The sequence below is a fragment of the Crocuta crocuta genome, unplaced genomic scaffold (genome assembly GCF_008692635.1).
Source record: "Crocuta crocuta isolate KB4526 unplaced genomic scaffold, BGI_CrCroc_1.0 scaffold85, whole genome shotgun sequence".
Classification (NCBI taxonomy): Eukaryota; Metazoa; Chordata; class Mammalia; order Carnivora; family Hyaenidae; genus Crocuta; species Crocuta crocuta.
The window spans coordinates 1,834,376-1,848,385 of NW_027530620.1; the positions used below are offsets into that span (position 1 = coordinate 1,834,376).

At 43.1% G+C, this 14,010-nt stretch overlaps 1 protein-coding gene across 6 annotated transcripts in view; it reads left to right on the plus strand.

The window, feature by feature from the left end:
* FGGY (FGGY carbohydrate kinase domain containing) overlaps positions 1–14,010 on the plus strand; it is a 420,147-nt gene that overhangs the window by 403,554 nt on the left and 2,583 nt on the right. For all 6 annotated transcript variants that reach the window (XM_077768111.1, XM_077768114.1, XM_077768112.1 and 3 more), the window contains one exon: positions 9,778–9,839. In XM_077768111.1, coding sequence (XP_077624237.1) covers positions 9,778–9,839 — 62 coding nt within the window. The remainder of the gene's footprint in view (positions 1–9,777; positions 9,840–14,010) is intronic.

The window sequence follows — 14,010 nt, forward strand, 5'->3', positions numbered from 1 at the left end:
CAAGTTGCTGATGGTTTCCAACATGATAAGCACAGTGAGCGAGGACATAAAATAAGGTTGACAGTAACAGCACAAGCATGATCTTGAACTTCTAGGCCATTCTGCAAAATTTGAATTTCATTCAAAAAGCAGCGGGGATCCATTGCAGTCTTAATAGTGGGAGTGACGGTAATAGAGAAAGAACTAAAGATTTGATCTTTGTCCACGATTCCTGGCACACAGCTCCTAAAACCCTTGGAATCTCTGGCATGAAAAGAGTTCTCTTTTGTATATTGATGAGATGACTGGCGGCTGGTGGCCAGGGGCCACAGACAGCTTCTGCGTGGGCTGATTGAGTCAGTGGCCGGTGGTTTTATCAATCAAGCCTATGTAATGAAACCTCCATAAAAACCCCTGAACAACAGGGTTTGGAGAGCTTTGAGTGGCACACCCCAGAGGGCATGGGAGTCCCACTGCCCCCCACCCCTAGACCTTGCCTATGTATATCTTGCCTATGTATGTTTGTCTGTTCCAGAATCACATCCTTTATAATAAACAAGTAATAGTCAGTGAACTGTTTTCTGTGAGCCATTCTAGCAAATTACCCAATCCAAGGTGGGATAGCAGGTCATGGGAACCTCCAGTACATAGTCTGTCAGAAGTACAGGAGAGCCCTGTGACTGGCGTTCAAAGCAGGGCGTACTCATGAGGGGCCAAGCCCTTAAACCTGTAGAGTCTGACACTACCCCCAGGTAGTGTCAGAATTGAACTGAATTCTAAGACACCCAGTTGGTGTCTGCAAAGGTGGAAAATTGATTGGTGTGAGGAAAAAAACCTACACGTTTGGTGTCAGGAATACTGTGTGTAAAAACATCTCCGAGAGACAAAATCTAATTTACCCTATTCATTGATTCATTCAACAAATACAGATAACCTATTCTGGTCAGGCACGGTCCTTAGTGCAGTAAATGAATCAGATAAAAACCCCTGGCCGTGTGGAGTTTGCATACAAGTAGGATAATAAATATGTAAAATTTGCCTGTGTGCTGGTAGTGTTCTAAGTGCTTTGCCTGAAATACCTCCTGTTCTCCTCACAGCAGTCCGAGGAGAGGCGTTTATTATTCCCATCCCCATTGTCAGAAGAGACAGATGTACAGAAGTTAAATCATTTGTCCAGGACAACCTAGCCAGTCAGTAGTAAAGCCCAACTTCAGACTCTGGCAGCCTGCTATCGTCAGTCTATCATCTTAATCCCGGCACTACATCTTCCCTTCTGAAAAATCACTCTGACTGGCCCTGCTGCAATTAGGGCACCAAAGTGGAAATCAGGAGACCTAATAGGATATGGTGGTCAGAGAGTGGGGTACTAGAATTTTATTATTCCCACTTAAAATTTTTTTTAATGTTCTATTGATTTTTGAGAGAGAGGTAGAGACAGCATGAGCAGGGGAGGGTCAGAGAGAGAGGGAGATACGGAATCCAAAGACAGACTCCATGCTCTGAGCTAGCTGTCAGCACAAAGCCCGATGCGGGGCTCAAACCCATGAGGCATGAGATCATGACCCGAGCCGAAGTCAGACGCTTAACCAACTGAGCCACTCAGGCGCCCCTATTATTCCCACTTTATAAATGAGAAAACTAAGGCTTGGTTCAAACATCTAGTAAGTAGGCAGAGCCCAGATACAATCCCAAGATTATCTCAAAAACCCCAAAATCTTTACACAAGTATCTCCATTTCCTGTAGGATTGGAGAGCCTCCAAAAAAACCCTTCCTTTATGAACAAGAGGCTAATTTGAGGTCTCTTTGGAGTTGAGATTTCAGAGGTGGGCATTTACATTTGCTTATTTCTTTTTGATAGGCACTATATCATTGAAAATTAAATAGAAATATTCCAACAATACACTCATACACATACACAGTGTTTTTCTTTTGTCTTTTATAATTTTTGCTATACCTAAAGTGAAGTGCACAAATCTTAAGCACACGGTTGGATGAATTTTGATAAAAGTATATATGCCCATGTAATCACCACCCCCGTGTGTTAATGTATTGATAGATAGATAGTTAGAACTTAAAATTATAAATGAAGTGCAAATCTTCACATCATGATTAATAATTATGACTTCTCCCACTCATTCCTTTCTCTCATCCCTTCTTGCTTTTAAATTGACATTGTTATCATCAGTGCATGGAGGTTACACAGAATACCAGGTGCAAGTCAAAAGATGACTGTATCAAACAGAAAAAACAAAATAAATAAAAGAACAACTAGCCATTTCTTCATTTTTGCTGGAGGAACAAAATCACATTGCTATACTTTCTGTTTTTCTATGGAGAGGTCATGTGCCTCAGCCCACACATTACCATGTGAACTTGTTTTCCAGTAAAATGACTCAGAGTTCGTCAAGAAGGCAGATTCATGTATTTCAGAGAGCTGTGTGTCAGCATCTCTGGGAAAAGGTACGGTGTACTGTATTGTTCTATTATGCACGTACACACACACACATACACACTCATTTTCACCCTGGGAGCTCACACAATTAATAAACAGCAGAAATAGGATTTGAACTCTCGTAGGCCTGGCTTTTTGCATTACAGGGAAGACAAGAGCATCAAGTGTGAGGATGAGGCTAAGCAATGGCCCAGAGTCAGAGCTGGGCTTGAATTCTGGCTCAACTCCACATTGGCTTTATGACCTTGGGCAGATTACTTATACTTTGTTCACTTCCTTGATTCATCAAGTGGACATTGATGAAAATATCTTTGTCATAAAGTCGTGTTGAGAATTAAAAATGTCCCTTATGTAAAGCTGTTAGCACAGTGGGAAGCACAGAATAAGCACCTGTGAAGTGTTGGCTCGAACCAGGAATATAGCAATGGCAATGGGAGTTGGCTGCTAAATCAAGGTGTGCCAGCCTTTTTGGATCAGTTAAAAAAAATTCAAGCTTGCGGGGCGCCTGGGTGGCTTAGTCGGTTAAGCGTCCGACTTTCGCTTAGGTCATGATCTCGCGGTTCGTGGGTTCGTGCCCCGCGTCGGGCTCTGTGCTAACTGCCAGCTCAGAGCCTGGAGCCTGTTTCAGAGTCTGTGTCTCCCTCTCTCTCTGACCCTCCCCTGCTCACGCTGTCTCTCTCTCTCTCTCCTAGAAATAAATAAAAAATATTTTTAAAAAAATTCAAGCTTGCATTCTCAGTACATGGAAACTTATTAATGCAGAGCCATAGATGCATTCTACTGTGCTTGTACATTATGTACACTGTAAAGCAGATGAAATATAGCTGAAATAAAATATTTTCAATACCTGCCTATTATGATACTTTCATACTAACACTATGCAGTGCCTAAAGGTATATATACTGTATATTCATGGCAAAGTGAGTTTCTAATGATTTTTAAAGTTTTTTGATGATTTCTGAAAGATTTTGTATGTGCCTGTGTATCTATATCTAGATAATTTTGATTTCCTCCCAATTCTTGTCTTATCTGACCAGGTCTTCATTGCTTTTAGATTCTAATATGAAGAGCTAGTACTGAATAAAAGTATCACTATTTTCTTATTCACTTGGCTCTGAATTCTCACCCTTACCTGTAATTCTTCAACTGAATGGTTTTCAGCCACTTGCCCAGTTTGCAAAGGTTGGTGTAAATAGAACTAGGTAATACGTGTAAAGCCACTCACCTGGAACACTTAAGGGACAACATGGAGCAAGTCCTTGGATGCTGGAAACCCGGGGCGAGCACCATGCTGTCGGAGTTGTGGAGATCCCATATTTCTTTTAAGAAACCTCACACATCTTACATGACTCCTGTCTATCCAACGTGTGGACCAACTGACCAATCAGCTGACAATCTGCATACTAAATGCTGGTAAAGTGTAACTAATTTCTTTAGGCTAGAAATCATATAAATGACACTTTAATATTTTCTCCTGGAATCCTACTAGATCATCTTGTGTACTCCTTGGAGGGCATGTATGCCATTTTACAAACGCTGGCTTCCCTGATCTTACGTCGCCCCTGTTACTCAAACCCTCACCCTTTCATTCACTGACTCAGTAAACATGAACCGTGCACCTGTGAGCACTAGGGCCGTGCTAGGCTTGACGCCTGCGGTGACGTGGTTCTTGCCTTTGGGGAGTGCACGGTGTAGCTCTCACCAGGCTAGATCCTAATTATTTTTCCCTGTAGGCTGTGACTCTGGACACTGCCAGGCTCGCAGTGCCCTTTGGTACCTAGGCCCAGACTACCTGAGAGCCTCCCCAAATTTTTAAGGCCACTGCTTCACTTCGCCGGGACTGGGGAGAAGGTACCAGTTCCCGCATTCCTCTAATTGCCGACATTCGTGTGCCTGCCACTCACTGAATCCCCATCTTCTCCGAGAGTGCTGAAAAGCCCCATTCTTTCCTTAACCTAATTTCTCTGGGTAACTCACCCCACGGTAGCCGAAAGCCCTTTGCTAGCTCCCGAGCCAGGCCCTAACACATGAGAACTGGGTGTGTCGCATGCCCACGCAGGCCTGGTGACTGCCAGGGCTGCAGCCGGAGAAGTGGTGAGCAGTGTGTGCGGACTAGTATCTCGGCCTTGACACACCAGGAAAGGGTCACACCCCATGAATGCAGTCTTTCATGACCAGGGTACAGGGCCCCCATTTTTTCCTACAGAAAGCCTTCACTTGCTTTCAGAAGTGACGATCCAATGTGAACTTTCATGGTTTATTTATAGCTCTGTCGTATAGAGAAAAAGAAAAGAACTGATGAAAATGTGCTTTTACAAAATATTTTTGTTTTTTAAAAGCTTTCATTGTGCAAGCCAAAAGGAAAGAGAAAAGTCACTGTATTCATTGTGCTGTCTAGACTCTCAAACAAAGAGGGTGGCGTGCTGCAAATTAAGATTGCCCAGCTCCTGCCTGCTGACAAGAAGTATGAATTTGGAGGCCAACTTCAAACAAACCCTTTTGAACAGAAATATATTGTGGGGTGGGGGGAGGTGACTATATTTAGCACGTGTCAGCATTCCCATAATAAATTCATATTGTTATGCTGTGGTAATTTCCAGATTTACTGCAGCCAGTGGGTTCCTGAGGTTTTGGCTTAATGTTAGTTATTTGGAGGAATTAGAAAAGCCAGCAGGGCTGTGCCTGATGAGAGCAGTGATTCTCTGGGCAGTCTCCATATTGGGTCCAATATCTGTGATGAGGTGTCCCCAGGCGACAGGGGAGAAGAGCACGAATCGTTTTGAGTGCCTATGGAAGCATAACTTTTTTTTTTTTTTAGAATGCACTCTTTTTTTTTTTAATTATCCTTAAATTATCAAATCCACACATGCCACTGTAGACAACTTAGAAAAGAGAAAAGAAAATTACCACCCATGCCCGTGAACCTGTTATGTTTTGGTATATTTTCACCCAGTGTTTATGGTACGTATACAACCTGTGTTCAGGACAGACACGATTGAGGAGACAGAAATGAGAAACCATGATCTTCTCCACTCCCACTGCCCCCCAGCCGTTGTGCAGTGGGGCTCTCTCGGCCCTGGTTAAATATTCTGGTAGTTCCATTGATTTCTTAGGTAAGTACACAGTCAGTCTTGGGTAAGTTTTATCATCTCCTTGAGTTGTGAGACATAGCCTGGGTTCAGAAATTAGAATGTCAAGGAATATATAATAATCATGACGTGAGTTTTTATCCCAAGATAAGACATCGCCCCACTCCCCAGCTAGTGTCTGCCGCACATGAAAGGACATAACTGTGATCAGTCTTCTCTCTCCCTCATTCACTCCCTCTCCTGCATATTTGTTTATATTTGTTTTTTCTCTTGCTCCTAGGTGGAGGGTGGAAGGGAAGAGAGGTCAGGGGTGCAGCACATTCTTATCTGATCAGCTCCCTTAGCCTACCAGGTGTTTGTAGCTAGGCTCCATCATAGATTTTTTTTTTAATGTTTATTTTAGAGAGAGTATAAGTGGAGGAGTGGCAGAGAAAGAGGGGAACACAGGATCCAAAGCAGGCTCTGCACTATCAGCACAGATGCGGGGTTCAAACTCACGAACCATGAGATCATGTCCTCAGCCTAAGTCGAACGCCCAGTCGACCGAGCCACCCAGGCGCCCCCACCATAGAGTGTTTTTGCAGATCCCCCACTTCTGGAAACTTCTCACATATAATATTTTGTCCTTGTTAATGCGGCTCTACTCTAATAGATTATTTACTCTTCATTCCTCAGACATCCTGGAGGGTCATCTCAAGCTTCTTTATACAGACCCCCTATGCCTCATTAGGTGGCCGTATTAGACAGTATGTGACACAGTCCATGACAGCTCTCTCACATGTGGGCCACCTAGGGACCATGGGAACCAGCCATGCCTTTTGGAGGCTGACAGACTTAGGCAGTGCTGGCTGATTCCAGTACTGGCTCCTTCACTTCTACACTGACGCTGCCAGGCAGCCCTTCTCTTCCAGAAGGGAATCTCGCTCCATCCACTGTATCCCACAACCTCAGGGGCACATATCAGGTTCTCTGTTGTTCTTATTGAAGCCCTGCTCTCTTGACTTCTGAAGGGGGAGGCTCCTCTCACCCCCCCACCCCCAGAAGTAGGGCTGATGCACAATAATCCAACAATTTGGTCCTAAAAATCTCTTTGTGTGTCCTTCCATGTGGATGAAAGTTCTAAGAGTTGATTAATGGGTCCTCAACCACCCTTTTTGTTTTTCACCAATTCTTCGGGGTGGTCTGTTTCCAGCTCACTTTGGTATCTTATATCTATCTGTCAACTTTAGCTCTCAGCCAAAACTTCCATTTGAGCATTCTGTCACATGTATGACCCTTAAGTTCATTCATCCCATAGACATTCCCTGAGTGTGCACAATATACCAGATGCTGAGGCTGGCAGTGGGAATACTTATAACAGATCCTGTCTTAAGGAGCTCACAGTTTAGTTGGGGAGACTGGTGTGCTAACAAAAATTTGTGGTGCCATGTCATAAATGCTATGATAGATGTTAGCGCAAGTTGCTCTGGGAGCAAATAATTCAGTCTAGATGGGAGGTAGGCTGCAGGGATGGGTCAGAAAAAGCCTCCTCAGGGGAGTCAACACCTGAGCTAAGTTTAATGTTTAAACCTATACTTTTTAAAGAAATGCCTCTTTTTAAACCTTTAAAATCTCTAGTGCTGGTGTTTGTTTGTTTCTCAATAATTTATTTTATTTTATTTTTGAAGTTTATTTTAAGAGAGAGAAAGAGTGCACATGCACAAGCAGGAGAGGGCCAGAGAGAGAGAGGGAGAGAGAGAGTCCCAAGCTGGCTCTGCGCTGTTGGCCCAGAACCCAACATGAGGCTTGATCCCACAAACTGTGACCTAAGGCGAAATCAGGAGTCGGACACTTAACCGACTGAGCCACCCAGGCGCCCCCTCACTAATTTATTTTAAAAACAGGCAAAAGTAATGTGAAAAAAAGAAAGAAAGCCCTGGTGTCTGTCATTTGTCTGGACAACTGTTTCAGTGGGAAAGGAAGGGCCATTTATGGAGCACCGTCAAAAATAAGTTTCCTGGGTCCCACCCATGAAGAAAGTCCTGGAATGTCATCTCAATTCCAAGGCTTGAGGTCAAGCAAGAGGAGTATTTCCTGAGGCCATTTTCAGGATTCCAAGGAGCAAGAGGAGGCAGAATCCCCTCTGGAAGGACTGAGGAGCACTACTCTGAGAGAAGAAGTGAGCACAGAACAAGAGCGTTGGCGCTGAGGATTGCTGAGGCCATCTCCTCAAGATATGGGGCTTTCTTTAAAGGGATCAGAACTTAGTCCATGAAGGAAAATACGGACTGAGCAGAGCTCTTAAAATATCCTCATAGGGTGGAACGGCAGCAATTTCACTAAAATGGCCCCAGAGTGTCCTTTTTAAGTTCTTTTAACCATGGTTTCCTTTTCAGTCATTTTTCATAATTTAGAAAATCGCCCCCTTTCTTATGCCCACCATTTTCTTTCGTTGTCACTATGCTTGCTAACCTCAGCATCTCTTATTTCCTAGTCAGGCCTTTCAAATCCATTGAGGGCTAGATAACTAGATAACCAGATAACTCATTCGGAACGTTCACGTCATCCTTGGGGAAGAGTTGGTAGAGATTTTAGCCAGAGTGAAAGTATGTGTCATTGATGAGCAGATGAAAAAGGATCAAGTTTCCTAACCCTCAAATAACTACAGAGAAAAAGCATGTCTACTTCTAGCAAAGTGTTTTTCCCACTCTATTTTGATCACAGCAAATGTCTCTTCCATTCTCTGATGAGCTCCTTGATGAAAGGACCCATGCGATCTTCATCTCTGTTTCCTGTGTATGTTGAATGCTGTGCCTGATACATAGAAGGAGATTGGTTTGTTTTATGAATATTGTAGGTGCTGAGTAAGCAGCAAGTAGACAGAGCTCCTGGCCTCATGTGGCTTGCATTCTGGTTAGGGCAAGGAGTAAGAGGGAAGATAAGATACACATAAACCAGTAAATACATATCATACTAGAAAGGAATCAGTGGTAAATAAAATATGTAATACAATAATTTATATAAACATAAATAAGTGTATATAAACAATATATAAATTATTTCTTCCCCCGCTACTATGTAAGTTTCCCAAGGACAAAGAGTATGTCATATGCAAACCTAGCACAATGTCTGGTACATAGTGAGTAATTAATAGATATGCGGAATAAGAAGTTGTACATATGTTACCCCACAATGACTACATCCTTAACAATAAAAGTTCAATAACTGTTCCTAAGGCAGGCCTCTCTGAGGAGATGTATCATGCCATTGCCTGCCGTCTCCCTAGTCAAGTCTGCTGGACTCCAGGGTTTGGGTTCATTCCATTCCTCCTCACTTTTCCATCACCTTACCAGCTTTGGGAGACTGCCCAAGGAAACCTAAGCCTCTTGTTCCTATAATGGAGCCCACACAAGCTGTGGTTGAGCTTGATGCTGCACATATCAGCCATCTCCACCCACACACTGCAATTCACTGTCTGCCCAGTTGCCCCGTTGCAAAGACAAGAATGTCCTTAAGCCATATTCCAGAACTCAAGTAATTTAACTCAGCCCACAGGCCTCACATCTGTGCTCACAGTGTTAGAGAGTGCTGGAAAAAAGAACTGACATTGAACTGAAGAGATCTTTTTTTAAAGTTATTTATTTATTTTGAGAGACAGAAAGAGAGAGAGAGCAGGGGAGGGGCAGAGCGAGAGAATCCCAAGCAGGCTTCGCACTGCCAGTGTGGAGCTCGACATGGGGTTTGAACCCACAGACCCTGAGATCATGACCTGAGCCAAAATCAAGAGTCAGACTTTTAACCTACTGAGCCACCCCAGGCACCCCTGAACTAAAGATGTCTTAAACATGTTATCCTAAACAGCAGGTGCAAGGTGGGTTCCATTCAGTTATTGTTATCTGAGTTTAAGCAAGCAATGCACTTAGGCACTAATTATGTTGCCTTCTTAAGCCCTCCTGTCCAGGTAATGAGAAGGAAAAATAATTTCCTGCTCTCGGAGGTGATCTTAAAGGTGCTTTGCCTTTTGGGGTTGATTATGCCCAGGAGTCTTCAGTCCTCAATCATTTATTAAGCCCAGTCTTTTTGGTCAGAGATGTAAACTTTTAATGTTCATTTGGTTTTATTCTTACTACCAAAGAGAAGCTGGGGGAAAAAAATGGACCAACTGAATATCTTAAGGGGGGAGTAGATTCTAATTAGAATGTTCTTGCATGTGACAAGCCTCACTTTGATTTTAGCTTGCCAACTCAGCTCTTTGTGTTATGTTTTCCATTTGACAGGAAGCAATGGCTACAATGAGCAGAGTTGGGAAAGTCGTGTTTCCCAGACTTGAGGATAAAAGGTAAGTTTATATTTTTTATATGCACAATACCAAGGAATGAGGATATACAGAGCTATGTAAATGGAGAGCTAGAATAAACCTTGGGGGCTTCTAATCCAGTTCTTTCATTTAACAGTTGATACAACTGAGTCCCAGAGAGGTGAAATAACTTTGTTACCTAAAGTCACAGAGCTAGGTAGGGCCAGACCAGAGGGTCAAATACAGACTTCTGAACTCTCAGACCACTAATCTTTTCTCCAGCTCATTAGCAGCAAATCTGGTCTTTTGTTCTGAAATGGAAGATCTCTTATAAAGGACACGGTAGCATCTGTCTGTCCTTCTACCCTTTGCATCTCTTGGCATTGAGGACTACAACATGTCGTTGATCAGTATTTTAACCCCATTCACAAAATACTACTTTCTCAAGTTCCTGCTATATTCAGCACATTACGCTAATTTGCCTGTAGCCAGGGTTTACAGGGGAATAAGACATAATCTTACGTATACACGTAGATCATTTCAGAACAAAAAGAAAAGTTCTACAATAGAAGTATTACCAGATGACAGAGTAACCCAAGGAAGGAAAGAATGTGACCCTGTAGGAGTGAGAGAAAGCTTTTGAGTGGAGGCAAAGCTTTTGAGAGGAGGCAAAGTCAACGGTGTCTTGAACGCTTAAAAGAAATGGTCTCACAGGCCAACACAGGGAAGGGCGTTCTCAGTAGAGGGAATAACATATGCAAAGTTATAAAGGTGGGAACAGCATGCTATGTTCAGACTGGGGATAATGAACTTTAGGCAGTGGTAGGACCTGGCCAGATGCAGATTTTAGAAAGATCCCTCTCAGAGAATGAATTAGAGAACCCCAGGGTAAAAGCAGAGAGGCCACATGGAAGTCTTTTTCAGTAATCTGGGTGACAGGTGAAAAACATCTACATTAAGTCATTGGCACTGAGTTTAAAAATGGAAGGATGGGGTGCCTGGCTCGCTCAGTGTAAAGACCATGTGAGTCTTGATCTTAGGGTCATGAGTTCGAGCCCCACGTTGGGTGTAGAGATTACTTAAAAAATAAAATCTTTACAAAAAAATAAAACGATGAAAATGGAAGGACAGTTGTATCTGTGACTTTTATAATTTTAGAGCTGTATTAGAAGTTAAGCATAAAAACAAATTCCACCCCCGTCACCAGCAAAGGTGCTGACACCACTGAAGAAGTATGATCAGTACTTCACAGAGTTGGAAATGTCCATGGAAAAAGCAATCCAGTTCCTTTTCATTTTCTTAAAGAAGGTTTCCCCATGGAGTTGGACTGTTAACCCTCTGAATATAAAGCCTTCCCTGGATACTAGAGTCAGGGAGGCAGGCCATTTTCCAGGAGGGGGGAGCCCAAGTCAGGAACGTTGAGAGGCCTGAGTTCCCAGTGGCCTTGGGAGTCATCGGCTAGCAGCTTCCTCCTTTTGTAGATTCTTCTTCTTCATCTCTTCTCTGACCCTCCCAGGACATTTGAGGGAAGTCTATTTTTAAGCTCTTTTCAGTAAATCCACATGTTCTTTTGAAAAGCATCCTTAGCTTCTTGTCAGCTGGGAGCCCTCCGCTAGGGAGGCGGCACACATGGTGCTCTAGCACCATCTACAGGCAGCCCAAGGTTTGCAAGTAGAAAGCTAGCACTTCCTGGTGAAAGGCTCTTCAAACATCTCAGTACCTCAAGTCACACTGTTATCTGTATGAGACATTTACTTAGGTCTGTGCCACACAGACGCCACTGACTAAGTGTGGAGAGAATAAGGAGAGGAGATTCAGCTGATTTTAACATTTAGGACCACAGAGAGCATAATGTAGTGACTCTGGTTCAATGTGCTTTTTAGGAAGATCCCACATCTCATCCTTATACCCAGACAGAATTTATCTATAAGCATAGTCACTTAAAAGTGTCTTGGGGATTCAAGAGTCTCTCATGGTTTGCTTCTCTCCCTTTCCCCCACCATTTCTGCCCTTCTTCTCCCGCTTGTTCCTCCGTCAAGTTCCTCCTAATCCTCCTATACGTGACAAAAACTGAGGACTGATGGATGTGGGGGGAGGGGGGATGGGCATGGAGGAGGACACTTGTGGGGATGAGCACTGAGTGTTATGTGGAAACTAATTTGACAATAAACTATTAAAAAAAAAATAACCAACAACAACAAAAAAAAAGTGTCTTGGGGAAAAAAGCTGTGCTTCAAAAGGCAGGATCAACAGAGTAATAAGGAAATCTGAAAAATAGGAAAAACTATTTGTATATCATATACCTAATAAAGGATTAATACATAGAATATACACAATGCTCTTAAGACTCAACAACAACAGGGCTGCCTGGGTGGCTCAGTCGGTTGAGCGTCTGATTTTGGCTCAGGTCATGGTCTCGCAGTTCATGCATTTGAGCCCCATGTCGGTCTCTGTGCTGACAGCTCAGAGCCCTGAGCCTGCTTCAAATTCTGTCTCCGTCTCTTTGCTCCTCTCCCACTCATGTTCTGTCTCTGTCTCTCAAAAAAAAAGAAAAAAGAATAAACATTAAACATTTTTTTAAAAAAACAATAATAGTAACCACCCAAATCAAAAGTGGGTAAAGATCTTGAATAGCTATCCCTCTAAAGATTACGTACAAATGGCCAATAAGCACACGAAGAGATGTTCAACATCACTAATAATTAGGGAAATGCAAATCAAAAACTACAGTGAGATACCACCTTACACCCATGAGGATGATTACAATGACCAAAGAGAAAATAACACGTGTCAACAAGGATGTGGAGAAATTGGGTCCCTTGGACACTGCTGGAGGAATGCAACATGACGCATCCGCTGTGGTGGCTCCTCAAAAGTTAAAAATAGAATTACCATATGATCCCAAGATTCCACTCCCGGGTATGGACCCAAAAGAACTGAAATCTGAATCTTAAACAGAAGTGTATACCCACATGCTCCTAGCAGCACTGTTCACAGTGGCTGAAACGCGGAAGCAGCCCATGTGGCCACTGGGCGGGTGAATGGAGAAAAGAAAAGTACATACATACAGTGGAATATTATTCTGCCTTAAAGCGTTAGGACATTTTGACACATGCCACAGCATGGATGGACTTGGAGGACATGATGCTACGTGAAAAGAGCCAGTCACAAAAGGACAGATATTGTATGGTTCCATTTGTATGAAGTACCTAGAGTCAAAGTCACAGAGAGAGAAAATAGATTGGTGGTTGCCAGAGGCTGCAGGAAATGAGGGAAATGAGGAGTTAGCGTTTAACGGGTACAGAGTTAGTTTCGCAAGATGAAGAGAGAGCTATGGATAGAAGGTGATGATGATTGCACAACAGTGCGAATGTATTTAATGCCATTGCAGTATATGCTTAAAAATGGATAAATTTCATATTATGTGTATTTTACAGCAAAAATATTTTTTGAAAAAAGGAAAAAGCACAGGGGAAAATGTGCCTTGGCCCTCAGGTTCCCAAGTGTAGAGAAAGGAAAAATAGAATCCAGTCTATCCATCTTTTGGCATTCCAGGGTAATGGAAGGATGTCAGAACAACATTAGTCCCTGTTTGTGAGCACTTGACAGCTCACAGAGTGTTTCACGTCTAGAATTCGGTCAATCTATGATGTAGGTGTGGTTATCATCCCTCTTGCAACAGGAAACTGAGATTCACACCGTTTAAAGAAGTTGCCCAGGGGCACCTGGGTGGCTCAGTGGGTTGAGTGTCTGGCTTTTAGTTTTGGCTCAGGTCATGATCCCAGGGTCATGGGATTGAGCCCTACATCAGACTCTGTGGTGAGTATGGAGCTTCCTTAATATTCATTCTCTCTCTCTCTCTCTCTCTCTCTCTCTCTCTTTCTACCCCCCTCCCCCTCCCTCTCCCTCTCCCCCTCTCCCTCTCCCCCTCTCCCTCTCTTCCTATGCCTCCTTCCCCATTTCTGCTCTTTCTCTCTCTAAAACAACAACAAAGTTGCCCAAAGTCACCCCAGCTTCTCTGCCAGTGAAGCCAATACTTCTACTGTGCAGAGAATAAGACCATGAACAAAGCTGCTGCAAAGTTATCAGGATTGAAATTAAAACTCTTAATAAAACATTAAAAAATATTTTTTTAAAAAGGGACACCTGGTGGCTCAGTCGGTTAAGCGTCCAACTTCGGCTCAGGTCATGATCTCACGGTTCTTGGGTTCGA